The 13284-nt window shown below is 43.2% G+C and overlaps 1 protein-coding gene across 4 annotated transcripts in view; it reads left to right on the top strand.

The window, feature by feature from the left end:
- ralgapa2 (Ral GTPase activating protein catalytic subunit alpha 2) overlaps positions 1 to 13284 on the top strand; it is a 252180-nt gene that overhangs the window by 61491 nt on the left and 177405 nt on the right. For all 4 annotated transcript variants that reach the window (XR_014599889.1, XM_084045660.1, XM_084045658.1 and 1 more), the window contains exon 4: positions 11819 to 11876. Coding sequence is in view for 3 of the 4 variants with exons in the window: in XM_084045660.1 (XP_083901786.1) it covers positions 11819 to 11876 (58 nt within the window). In the remaining variant the exon portion in view is untranslated. The remainder of the gene's footprint in view (positions 1 to 11818; positions 11877 to 13284) is intronic.

The following is a 13284-nucleotide window of genomic DNA, read 5'->3' as shown; positions in this document are numbered from 1 at the left end:
CTCATAGCGCGGCACTCGGTGCCGCGCTATGAGCTTGTAGATCTGCTGTTTTTGAATAGCCAAAGTATAACATAATGGTTAAAGTGGCTAAAATGATTGCGATGCTAATTTATTAGCTCATTTAGCTGGGGACCCCCTGGTACCCCCCCCCCCCCCCCCCCCCCAAAGCATCCCTGGGGGTCCCAGGAAGAGCCCACTTTGAGGACCAATGGTGTAGCATAGATCCTTGTGATGCTTTTGCTGCAGCAGCACTGGCACTGATGTGCACGTCTCTGTGCTACATTCCAGAAGGAGGCTGAGACACGCACAAAGTCTTTGTTCTCCCATTCTGCATCCTTCAGACGCTTCATCCGTGCGCTATTCCTGTGTGTGTGTGTGTGTGTGTGTGCGCGTGTGTGTGTGAGAGAGTATTGTCACCGTCCCTGAATTGAGTTCATCCATTGCTCTCTGAGCAAACCTGACCTGTAACAGTCGCACTGGTGCAGTGGTGGAAAGTAACTAAGTACATGTACTCAAGTACCGTACTTAGCACAATTTTGAGGTACTTTACTGGAGTATTTCCAATACTTTTACTTCTGCTCCACTGCATATCAGAGGCAAATATTGTACTTCTTTACTCCACTACAATTATTTGAAAACTCAAGTTACTAGTTACTTAGTAGATTTTGATTATTATCACAAAACCACTTCAGCCCTATGTATTTAAACTTTGGCAATTTTGAAAATAGCCGATCTACAAGCTCACAACCTGTTGCAAAGCAACGTGCTGTGAGCTTGTAGATCTGCTATTTTCAAAGGATTTTTTTTTAACTGGGACCTTCTGCATAATGAGTACTTTTACTTTTGGTATTTTAAGTACGTTTTGATTGTACGTTTTGAATTCCGGACTTTTACTTGTAACAGAGTATTTCTGCATTGCAGTATTGGTACTTTTACTTAAGTAAAACATTAGTACTTTTTCGTCGTCTGCAGGTTGTGTGATCGATCGCAGGGGGAAAGAAATGGTTGTTTCACTGGTTCCCTTGGCTTAAACCTTCTTTACAACGGTGTCGTTTGCCTCAAAGAACTGAAATCTACAAGCTATAACAACGCATTGCGTCAGTTTGTAGATCAATTCTTTGTGGCAAAGCAAATCGTGGCCTCTCTCAGGCAGCTAAAAACTCAATGAAAGTCACAATGTGTTACAGTTAGTTAGTGTGTCAGTTATTTCTAGTGCGTTTATAACCTGACATTCACTCAAGTCATGGCTTCATTTCACCAGGAAACAGACCTGTGGAACAAAGAGAGGACATTTGCATGATCATCTTATCTGTGTCCTGCAGGGCCAGACAGCAGTTGTTGGTGCTGTCTGGCCCTGGACCAGCCATGCAGCCACAACTTGCAAAAGTACTAATAGTCAGGGGATATTAAAAAAGTATTGGAATAAATTCCTTACCAAAAAAAATCTTCACCAATGTGTTTGCAAAGGTGTCTAGTAACACATCTCACAAAGACTGAAATTCAGTATCCCTAGGAGAATTTTTGACAGCTCCTTAAAGTTGGGGTACCCACCATAACCTTGGTTAAAAATAAATCAAAATTTTATTCTGTTTTAAGTAGCATGTGAGGTGTCAAACTAGGGTGTTTTTATGATTCTGAATCCATTGCAATCATTTGTTTTGCACCAAAACCACTCCTTGGGCTAAAAACGGCCCAATCTCAATGGGCTTTTTACACAAAAAGTATACATGGCTATGGCCGTTTTTAGCCCAAGGAGTGGTTTTGGTGCAAAACAAATGATTGCAATGGATTCAGAATCATAAAAACACCCTAGTTTGACCCCTCACATGCTACTTAAAACAGAATTAAATTTGGATTTTTTTTGGGGGGATTTTTTTTTAACCAAGGTTATGGTGGGTACCCCAACTTTAAGGAGCTGTCAAAAATTCTCCTAGGGATACTGAATTTCAGTCTTTGTGAGATGTGTTACTAGACACCTTTACAAACACATTGGTGAAGATTTTTTTTGGTAAGGAATTTATTCCAAGATTGGAAAATATTCTGCTTATATCCCCTGACTATAATAGTTTCAGCTTGTAGGTCTTCTTTGACCCATCATTGTTTTTAGTGCAGGGCCTGGTGGGTTCGGTGCGTGGCTTCCATTTGGAACGCATGTCTGTTCAGACTCGTAGCGGGGCTGATTCTGGAGAACTGAGGGTCCGATCGACTTCACCCTCTACACTACACTTGAATCATGGGTCCTCTGGAGCATTGGTTCTCAAAGTGGGGTCCGGGGACCCCCAGGGGTCCTTGGGGGGATACCAGGGGGTCCCCAGGAAAATGAGTTAATATAGCGTCAAAATCATTTTAACCATATTTTATACTTTGGCTATTAAAAAATAGCAGATCTACAAGCTCATAGCGCGGCACCGAGTGCCGCGCTATGAGCTTGTAGATCTGCTATTTTTGAAAAATCTTGAAAATGTGTGCAAATCTTTGAATATATATATTTTTAAAGCGAACATTTGTAACTCAAATCTTTGCTTCTGGCGGTCCCTGGAACAAAATATGATTGAGATGCCCGCGTCCAAATACATATCATTTTGGGGGTCCTTGACATGAAAAAGGTTTGAGAACCACTGCTCTGGAGTACTGTGCATGTACATACTGTACATGTATAATACTGTACATACATACATTTGTTGAATCTATAAATTTATTGTTATTGACTTGAATAATATAAATAGGAGCCTGAGCTGGAGTAGAGTATAGGTGAACGAGAGGAGTCTCTCTACCAAGAGTTGACTGAAAGAAAAAAAAAAAAAAAAACAACCTCAGTCACATGATAACAAGTCCCAGTCCCAGAGTCACATGACAAGAAGTCCCCATGCAGCTCCAGTTAGTCAGGTGACCTTTACGACGTTCTGTGTGTTTACCACGGAGCTTGCCTTCAAAACTCTGTGAGTTAACTCCTGTCCCCGTCGGTCGCCACAGAGGTTGTGTGACAGGTCACGTCTCTGCTCGACCCCCCCGTCCTCTTCCCTAGACCCCCCCCCCCCCTCCCCGCCCGCCCCCGTTCCCCCCCATCTCTTTCCAGGATGTGACCCGGCCGTAACCTCGACTGTCTGTCACCCTGTCGTCCTGACTCAGCGTTCTGCGGTTCCAGACCTCTCTGTCATCCTCACTGGAAATCCCCCCCCCCCCCACCCGGTTTCCCAGGTGGTATACAGCAGTGGTTCTCAAACTTTTTCATGTCAAGGCAGAGGCGTAGCGTCATGAGGGCCACTGAGGCCATGGCCCGGTCAGTAAAGACCCGGCGGCCTGCCCTGTCTAGCTGCTCAAACTGCAGGGCAAGATTCCCCAGAAAAAAAATATTCTGCACCGACAACAATAGATAGGTTACCGCAGTGATACATTGGCTGCCCCCATTCGCACCTTTTACAAAGCTAAAGCTGCCGTCTCCTGCATAGTAATGGTCCAAGTGTAACCTGTTAAGTACCGTAGTCTGTAGGAGGCATAGGCTATTGTCAGATCATGTCCAGAAGAGAATGGATCCAAAAAACGGAGTTTGTGTCCCGTGTGTTTGTCCTGCAACGCGGGGGTGGGGGGGTTGATTGTAGTGCTATATTAACTACTTTTGCTGGGGACCCCTGCAATCCCCCCCCCAAGGACCCCACTTAGAGAACCAATGGTATACAGTGCAGTAGACTTCTGTTTATCGTGGAGTTAACTTGCATCGGATCTGAATTACAGATGTGTGTGTGTGTAAACGGTCCACGTCAGGTCATGAATAATAGAATGTCAACCTGTATGCTGGTGGCTGGGTGGTCTAAAAGCATTGGTTCTCAAAGTGGCGTCCGGGGACCCCCTGGGGTCCTTGAGGGGGTTCCAGGGGGTCCCCAGCTAAATGATAGATGGTTAGGAACCAAATGGACCCTTATGGGTCTGTACCTCTGAGAGTGTACAAATGGAACCAAATCCGTTAGCGTCCATTTATTTCCATTTGTACACTCTCAGAGTTTAACATTGATTTTACAATATAAATTGGGGTCCCAGAGATAGAAATGCCATTAAATGGGGGTCCGGAGCCTAATGAATGTCAGGGTCCCTGGACTCAACTTTGAGAACCACTGTTCTAGCCTAGGACAGTGTCTCTTATGTTCTCAAGTTTTTCATGTCTAGGACCCCCGAATTTGCACCCCCCCCCCCCACATCTGAAATGATGTTGATTGATTGTGCCAGGGACCCCCAGAAGAGAGGATCTGTGTTGAATATTTTCTAAATGATGAAAATGAAAATATTCTCATGTTTTTCAAGATTTTTCAAATCTTCCCAAAAATAGCAGTCTTATGGCAAACTGAAATGCTAAGGAGTTCGAAACATGAGGCGTATTTAGGGATTATTTTCAGATCCATGAGCACTCTTTTTGTTTAGTTCCTACTTCAGTAACAGACTGGAGCGTGTCCAGAATGAGCCCTCATGAAAGTAAATTCAAGATGTTTGAAACAAACTCCTGTCAGTTTGTGTTTCACATGAAGAATGGAGAATGTGTGGAGCATAATGACAAACACAAGAGTGAGTTTCATTGTGCTCTACTGCTGCCACCTTGTGGTCACAGAGGAGAACGATTTCTTCATAATTCAGTCTATTCATAGTGATGGGCATTTTGGTTAATAAAACCTGCATAAGACAACCAGGTGTTTGAGGATTTAATTGTTTTATTTTTTGTTTTACATACATCATCACATTAAGCACAGACAAATAAAAAAGTAATACAATCTTATATTAAAAATGCATATTAATTCAGACTATAGCATTGAACAAATACCTTGAGTGTTTTTAAAAAATATATATATTTTTGTGGCTTTTCTGACTTTTATTTGATAGCACAGTGAAGTGTGACAGGAAACAGGGAGAGAGAGACAAAGAGTGACGCGCAGCAAAGGCTGTCGAGCTCGGGAATCAAACCCGTGACTCGCCGACGGGCTACACCAGAGCTCACACGTGGTATGCTCCTCAACCACCAGGCCATCGGCGCCCCGGTCATCTTTGCATCTTTGTATGGTTTAATGACTTTAGACTGATGATAGGTTCTTGGTTTAGCTATGATCCTAGATTAGCTCGTGTTTACCTTGCCTGCTAAATGCCTAAATTGTAAATTCCGCATTTTGCAGAGATTTAGTTAAATACGTTTGCCTTTCATTTATATTCCATCACACAATGGCGTGGCTTTCCAACAAGAACCGCCCTTCAAAAATAACGTTGGGAAGCTTGAAGTTAATTTATCATCAGCAAGAGAAACCGTCCTACTACTACTAAGTATATAAATTAACCACACACTTCTGTTCAGCGAAAACAACCATGTTCTTCCCCTCCGTGTGTGTGTGTGTGTGTGTGTGTGTTCAGCCCGCTGGCCCTCAGTGACACGGGGGGGGGGGGGGGGGGGGGGGCACAGAGAAAATGTCATCACCTCGCCAACCTGGCGATTCACAACTCAATTAGAGCGGCGCTGACCTTTCAGCAGCCTATCATTATTCCAGCGGGCAGTGAGTGAGGGATGGATGAGGCTAACGTTAACCGCTACCCTCTGGACAGATGAGACAGAGCCTAGGGGATTGGTCAGTAGTGTGTGTGTGTGTGGTGTTAATGGGTAATGCGTTGCAAGCGTTTGATGCGCCACTTGTCTCCCAGGCTCATCAGACAGACCCCCTCATCATTGACCCAATAAGACTCCATGATTGCAATTTTGGAGGTCAAGCAAGCCCGCCCGCTCTCTCTCTCTCTCTCTCTCCGCTCTCAGGTGTGTGAAGCTTTGACCCCCGGTGACTATCAAGAGAGAGAGAGGAGGAACCGCCTCTGTACAGCGGCGTGATAAAACACTCATCTCCCTCACAGAGGAGAGAGAGAGAGAGAGAGAGAGAGAGAAAACATGGTGGCAGAGAAAATACAAACGGGAAAAGAGCAGTGGTGGAAAAAGTACTCAAATTCTTTACTTAACCCTTTAAGGCCTGAGACGATCATTTAAAATGTTTTCTAAATCTTTTATTTTGAAGATTGAAGGTTTTTTGAAAAAAAAAGTCCCAATTTTTTTTTCAAGATTAGCCAAAGAAACCTTAAGTGACACAGATGCGTTCCAGGTCTTAATGGGTTAAGTAAAAGTACCAATACTGCAATACAGAAATACTCTGTTACAAGTATAAGTCCAGAATTTAAAAATGCACTCGAGTAAAAGTACAAAAGTATTGGTATCAAAATGTACTTAAAGTACCAAAAGTTAAAGTACTAAAATGTTTGAAAATAGCCGATCTACAAGCTCACAACGCGTCGCATCCTATTTTCAAATGGCCTAGGTATGAAATAGGGCTAAAGTGGTTAATGTATGTTTTATGATATAATAATTTATATCTGAAGAGTAACTAGTAACTAAAGTTTTCAAATAATTGTAGTGGAGTAAAAAGTACAATATTTGCCTCTGAGATATAGTGGAGTAGAAGTATTGAAAATAGGAAATACTCCAGTGAATAAAAGTACCTCAAAATTGTACTTAAGTACAGTACTTGAGTAAATGTACTTAGTTACTTTACACCACTGGAAAAGAGAGATAGGGTGTGTGTGAGAGAGAGAGAGAGCCGTGAAGATTAAGTCCTCACCGGACCAAAGATGTGAAGGGAATTGACTGCAGAGTGTGAGTGAGCAAGCGAGAGAGAGAGAGGAAACAAGCCAGTGAGACACTGGGAGAGAGAGAGAGAGAGATGGAGATAGAGAGAGACGGAGGAGGAGAGGTTCTCTCCATCCATCCACACATGCAGGGCACGTTCTCCTTGTGCCAGAGGGAGCATGATGGTGTCTGGCTTAGTGGTCTGGGAGAAGAGGGAGTAAAACCACACCACATTATCCCATTCACGCCGGGAAAGCGTGTGTGTGTGTGTGTGTGTGTGTGTGTGTGTGTGTATGTGTGTATGTGTGGCAACATACGTTTTTCAGAAAACTCTTCTTTTCAGAAGAACTTAAAAAAATATATTTTTTACATTTTTGAAAAATCTTGAAAGTGTTTGAATTTTTCATTTAGATTAGACAGGGGTCTTCAACAGGGGGTCCGGGACCCCTAGGGGGTCCTCAGAGTTACTACAGTGGGTCTGCCAAATCTTTGTGTGATAAGATTTTTTTTTTACCTTAACCACTTGAATCCTAGCATCCCTTTTCTGAGGAGAACTTTAGCCAAAAAATAGCCGATCTACAAGCTCACAACGCCTCGCGCTGCGAGGCGTTGTGAGCTTGTAGATCGGCTATTTTTGGCAAAGAGGTGTTTGGTGTAGAGGGGAAAAAGAGTAGACCACGTAAACAGAAAAAAGTTTAATCTGAAACACAATTTTATACAATATAGAGGAGGCGGTCCCTGCTTCATCTTCCTCTCAGCTAGAGGGTCCTTGGGCTGAACACGTTGAAGACCCCTGATTTTAGATTCTTTTTTTTTACACAAATCTTCTCTTCTGGGTACAAAACATTTTCAGATGGGGGGGGGGGGGGTCGCTGCCAAATACATACGTATCATTTTGGGGGTGTCCCTCCTTTTGCACGAAAACGTTTGAGAACTACTAGTCCATGAGCCAGAGCCCCAAAATTGAGCCAGATATTGAATATTCCCTCGTTAAAAACCTTTGACTCCAACATCTTAACTAAATGAAATAAGAACGTTCACTCTGGCTTTGTCCAATGTTCCAATGTTGATTCTGGAAAGTTATACAAATTCGGGCATATTTTCGTAATGCCTAATTTGCATATTTAAATATACAATTTCAGAAAACTTGTAATACGATAAATCATTGTCTTCATGTAAGTAATCAACTCAGGAAGTTTCATTATGATAACTCTTTTTTAAATTTTGTTATTTTTTCACCTGTCATTTACGTATGGGGAAAATAACAAAATGTGTGATAACCATGAAAAAGCTACTCCTGTGGAGAGGTTATCATATATTTATTTACTCGTATTGACCCTAAGAACAATTTAATATAGGTATGGTTTTGCCCACTCTTTCGATAATGAAATCTTGTCTGGCTCATGGACTATACTGATTTAGAAGGGATTTTGTTCTTGTCAAATCGGCCATCGAACCTCCTCAGGTCTCAGTGTGTTATGCTGAGAGCCACTGTGGTCCACAACTCATCTCCTGTTTGGAGTGCAGCGGCAACGGCTCCGATCTGTCAACACTACCCCCCCACCACCCCCTCCCCCTTCCCCCTACACCCCCCCCAACACTCCCCCCCCCCAGCTTGTCCTCCCGAGTTCTAAATCCCTGTCACTCAGACACAGTAACGCATAGAGGAGAAGACAGACATCACTTATGGCAGGAGGAGGAGGAGGAGGACTGTGTCCGTCCTGCGTGACTCCTCTCTGATCCAGAGACGTGATGAGCCGCGGCGCCGCCGACAGCCGCCGCCGCACCTCGCCACTGATCCCAACTAGGATTAACCCATTAAGACCTGGAACGCATCTGTGTCATTTTTTTTTAGATTTGAGCTAAAAAAAAAGCATTATTTTACACTTTGGGCTATTAAAAAATAGCAGATATACAAGCTCATAGCGCGGCACCGAGTGCCGCGCTAAAAAAATTGAGAACATTTGTGCAAATCTTTGAATATATATTTTTATATAAAAAAAAAAGCAAACATTTGTAACTCAAATCTTTGCTTCTGGGGGGTCCCTGGAACAAAAATATTTTGATATGGGGGTCCGTGGCCAAATACATATACATTTTGGGGGTCCTTGACATGAAAAAGTTAGAGAACCACTGATATAGAAACATAGGTTTTTTTCAAAAAACTTGGGATTTAGAAGACATTTTGTAGAATCAGGCCTTAATGGGTTAATACATCTATACTGGTCTATCTGTATCCACCTCTCTCTCTCTCTCTCTCTCTCTCTCTCTGTAGCCGTATAGATACATTATTCTAGGTGGTATAACACAGCAGGGGGGCCTGCCTGCCTATAAGCCTCTATCGCGTGCGTGCGTGCGCGCGCGCGTGCGTGTATTTGTGTGCAATAACACCTTCGTGTCTCTCTCCTTCCTCCTTCCATAGCACACCGAGGGGAAGGAGAGAAGTGTTGAAGGGCGGGGGGGGGGGGGGAGAAGAAGAGAGGCTGGGCTCAGGGTAGAGACGACTCCCCGTGGAGACGGAACGTCCGCGGCATGATGCAGCGACGACGGGGGAATTTACCGCGGAGTCTGAGCGGCGTAGAGACGGGGAGGGAGGGAGGGAGGGAGGGTTGGCGGAGTTACTTCTTAATCTGGAGCTGTACTCCAGGCATAGAGATAGGGGCATTACTGTAGCGTACTGCTGAGGCGCCGAGGAACACATTTACATGATCCACACTTAGATTTCCAGCCACAGTACCCCTGCCCGAACATGCTGCAGAATACACTTCTCCTTAGAGGTGGTCCGCAAGGGCTTTTCAAAACCGCACCGACCGACCGACCGACCGACCGACGCCTGGGTTTATACTTATACTTTATACTATACGGCCGTGCAGCCGGTGTCTCGCAGCGGGGAAAACAGCCGATCTACAAGCTCACACGACGCGTCGCGGTGTGACACGCCGTGAGATTGTAGATCGGATATGATGCCGTATAATTCAGGCTTTAGCCCTTTAAGGCCTGGAACGCATCTGTGTCATTTTTAGATTTGAGCTAAAAAAAAGCATTATTTTACACTTTGGGCTATTCAAAAATAGCAGATATACAAGCTCGTAGCGCGGCACCGAGTGCCGCGCTACGAGCTTGTAGATCTGCTATTTTTGAAAAATCGTGGAAATGTGTGCAAATCTTTGAATATGTATTGTTTAAAGCGAACATTTCTAACTCTGTTCTTTGCTTCTGGGGGTCCCTGGAACAAAATATTTTGAGATGGGGGTCCTTGACATGAAAAGGTTTGAGCACCACTGACATAGAAACATACTTTTTTTTTAAACTCATAGGAATTAGAAGGCATTTGTAGAATCGGAACCTCAGGCCTTAATGGGTTAACAGACAGACAGACAGACAGACAGACAGACAGACAGACAGACAGACAGACAGACAGACAGACAGACGGACGCATAGCGACGCTGGGTGCTGCATACTGCAGCTAGCCGGCTTTGATGTGACTTCAGGATGATTTTGACAGCCGCGGTGCAACAACAACAATCTCAAAATCCCAGCGCTGCTGCGGTGCCATACAGAACAGAACGTGGCGTACGGCGGCTGTAGATTCAGAGCCGCGGGGCCATTTCCTGAACGCACGACACGACTTTTGGAAAAGATGAAGGACAGACACAGATGGGTGCTGCTGCTCAAGCAGCTAGTACTCTTATCATGTATAAAAAAAAGTTTATAATAACGGGTTCGCTCGACGGATAAAGCCAAATAGCCAATGTTCTCTGAATCACACAATCGTGTCGTGAATGAGAACCGTTTTCATCCTCCTCATCCTCACATAAAGCCTCATGTTTAATTTATGTAGCCCAAAACAGCACCATCTACACGGCACGCTTGTGTGAGCTTGTAGATCGGCTGTTTTTTTTTGGCGTGCGATACCATCTTACGACGATTAAAGCTTTAGGATACTAGCACCATAAACAGTGTAAAAGATTCCAACTACACAGCTTATGAACGGTATATGAACGATGATAAATAATGCAGACCAAGCTGTGATTAGACAAATGACTTGGTATGCCATCGATATTTGTTATATTTCTTGGGCCTAAGTCTAAACAGTGTAATATAAACGGTATAATATACAAAAATATATAATCTGTACAAACTATAGGATGACGGGTCAACAAATGAACCTGGCATCTGTCTAAATAACATGCTATCTATGAATTGCACACACACGTTGATGCATCTTTTCACGTCACCGTGCAGACAATTCCATACTTTGCATAGAAACACAGAACACTTTTTGCCAGAATTGACACACTATCATACTGTACTGTTTAAACTGGCAAACTACTTGGAGAAAGCCTGGGATATGAGTTTGGTCAGTATTTGTTGTATATGATCAGCAATACCGGTAATCAGTGTATGAAACTATTTTGAATACTGTAACTGTCTGAAAAGGTGTCATCCAGGAGGGATGGGCCACGAGGTGGCATGACACTTAAATAAAATAATTCATTCATTCATACTGTAAGATCTCCTCACGTCCGAATTTAGGTTCAAATTTTGAAAAGTCTCCCTTCAACCACTTTCCACCCTGGTGTCCCAGGCTATTTTTGGGCCATGATATTATAGGTAGAATAAATGGCTAAAATAGCCCCGATCCGCAATCTCACAATGTAACACGCTGTGACACTTGTATTATATTTTATTGTATTATTCATCATTATGATGAAGTACACTGTAGGGCTTAAAGCTTCGCTGGTCCCCTGGTTTTTCCCAACACTGTCATTGTGTCTCCGACATTGCGTGACTCTGTATATAATAGTGGTCTTCAACAGGGGGTCCGGGATCCATAGGGGGGTCCTCAGAGCTACTATAGGGGGTCCGCCAAATCGTTGTGTGATAGGATGTTTTTGCTGCGAGGCGTTGTGAGCTTGTAGATCTGATATTTTTGACAAAGAGGTTTAGGTGTAGAGGGAAAAAAGAGCGGACCAAGTAAAAGTTTATTCTGAAACACAATTTTATACAATATGTAGTGTGGGTCCCTGCTTCATCTCTCTCTCAGCTAGGGGGTCCTTGGCCTGAAAATCGAGAAGTGAAGACCTCTGCTGTATAGTATTACCTTTTCATCAGTTCTTTGGTTTCTCAGTTTCTTTATTCTTTACTTTAATTCTCATTTCTTCTTTTGCTTTTGTACAGAAAATTCTACAACTTCTACCAGAGAAAATCTACAGTCGATGGCAGTTCCACAGTATAGGTATGTGTATACACCCCCCCACCCACATGAATCTCCACTGATTGAAGGTCCAAAATAACTGTTACTTTTCAGGTTTCAAATTCAAAAGTATCAAAAGTAGCAGATCTACAAGCTCGAAACGCGTGGCTTCGCGCCGCGTTTCGAGCTTGTAGATCTGCTACTTTTGATACTTTTGTGTGACGCTGTTGTATGATCAAGGAGGGCGATAATTTACACCAAAAAAACACAAAAAGTTAGAATATGGAGATAAGAGGTTTCTGACCGACATCGACGATGTGTACGTTCTTTGTCTGCAGTCTCCCCCTCCTGACGGAGAGAGGTAATTGCAACCATGTCCGAACCACAATAAATCATGTGGCGCGACTTGTGTTCCAATCGGGTGCGCTCGTCTGCTTCAAATAACTTTATTGACATAATAAAGTTTCTCAATGGTAGAGTAGGTAGCCCACCTTCAACCACAGATGCAGATCTACAGTATATTGTATTAAAAAACTCTACTATATACAGATTGGTTCAAACCATTATTTTATTCATAAAGCCATTTCGACCTGAGACCGATTTTAAAAACGCCTTCTAAATCCTAACCCAAGTTTTCTGAAAAAACTTGGGTTAGGATTCCCAGATTGAAAGGTATAACAGAGTTTAGGCTTTCCAGGTCTAAATGGGTTCAAATAAAGTATTGGATTGTAGCATTAATGCTATACATATTCATTAATATTAGTAGTTCAAATATTTGCAAAGCTTTTCACAATTTTTTCAAAAATAAAAACTTGTCAAATCAAGTGAAGAAAAGCATATTCTCTCTCTCCGCTATCATGCTCAAGCTATCCACCGTTGAGGAGAAAATAATTACTCTTGGAGGGGGGGGGGGGGGGGGTAAATGAAAATGCAAATGAGTACTTCATTTGAAATGCAAATTAGTAATTGAATTATGCTGCCGTGGGTTTCAGTCCCACGCACGCGGACAGACCCTCGCAAGAAGCAAAATAACCTCAATTATAATCCTGTCGTGTTTGGCGTCCGTTTTCGCAGCAAAAAAAATCGTATTCGGCTCAGATCGTGCGTTGTGGGACTGACCCTCCCCTCGGGTCTTGTCACTCTGAGTAGAAGAAGGGGGTCTTAACCCCCCCCTCCCTCCCGGGAGCCCCCTCGATATGCTCGCCATTTCATCAACCCGTGGTCCGCCAAATCAGCACACTGCTCAAGGCAGTGTTCATTTTGACTGCAGATTTTGATGCAGTTTTAGTCATTACTAGTCTTTTGAATCAAATTCCATTTTCATTTTATGTCATAATTTTGTCATCTGAATTATTTTACTTTTAGTCTAGTTACTTTACTTTTAGTTGACAGGCCTTGATGGCATCTTCATGCCTGATTTAGACCGGCTACCGAAAATAGCAGATCTACA

This window comes from Gymnoscopelus microlampas (assembly GCF_963454915.1).
Source record: "Gymnoscopelus microlampas genome assembly, chromosome: 20".
In the NCBI taxonomy this organism is placed as follows: Eukaryota; Metazoa; Chordata; class Actinopteri; order Myctophiformes; family Myctophidae; genus Gymnoscopelus; species Gymnoscopelus microlampas.
Note: the sequence above shows the minus strand (reverse complement) of the source record. Positions and strands in the feature narration are given on the sequence as shown.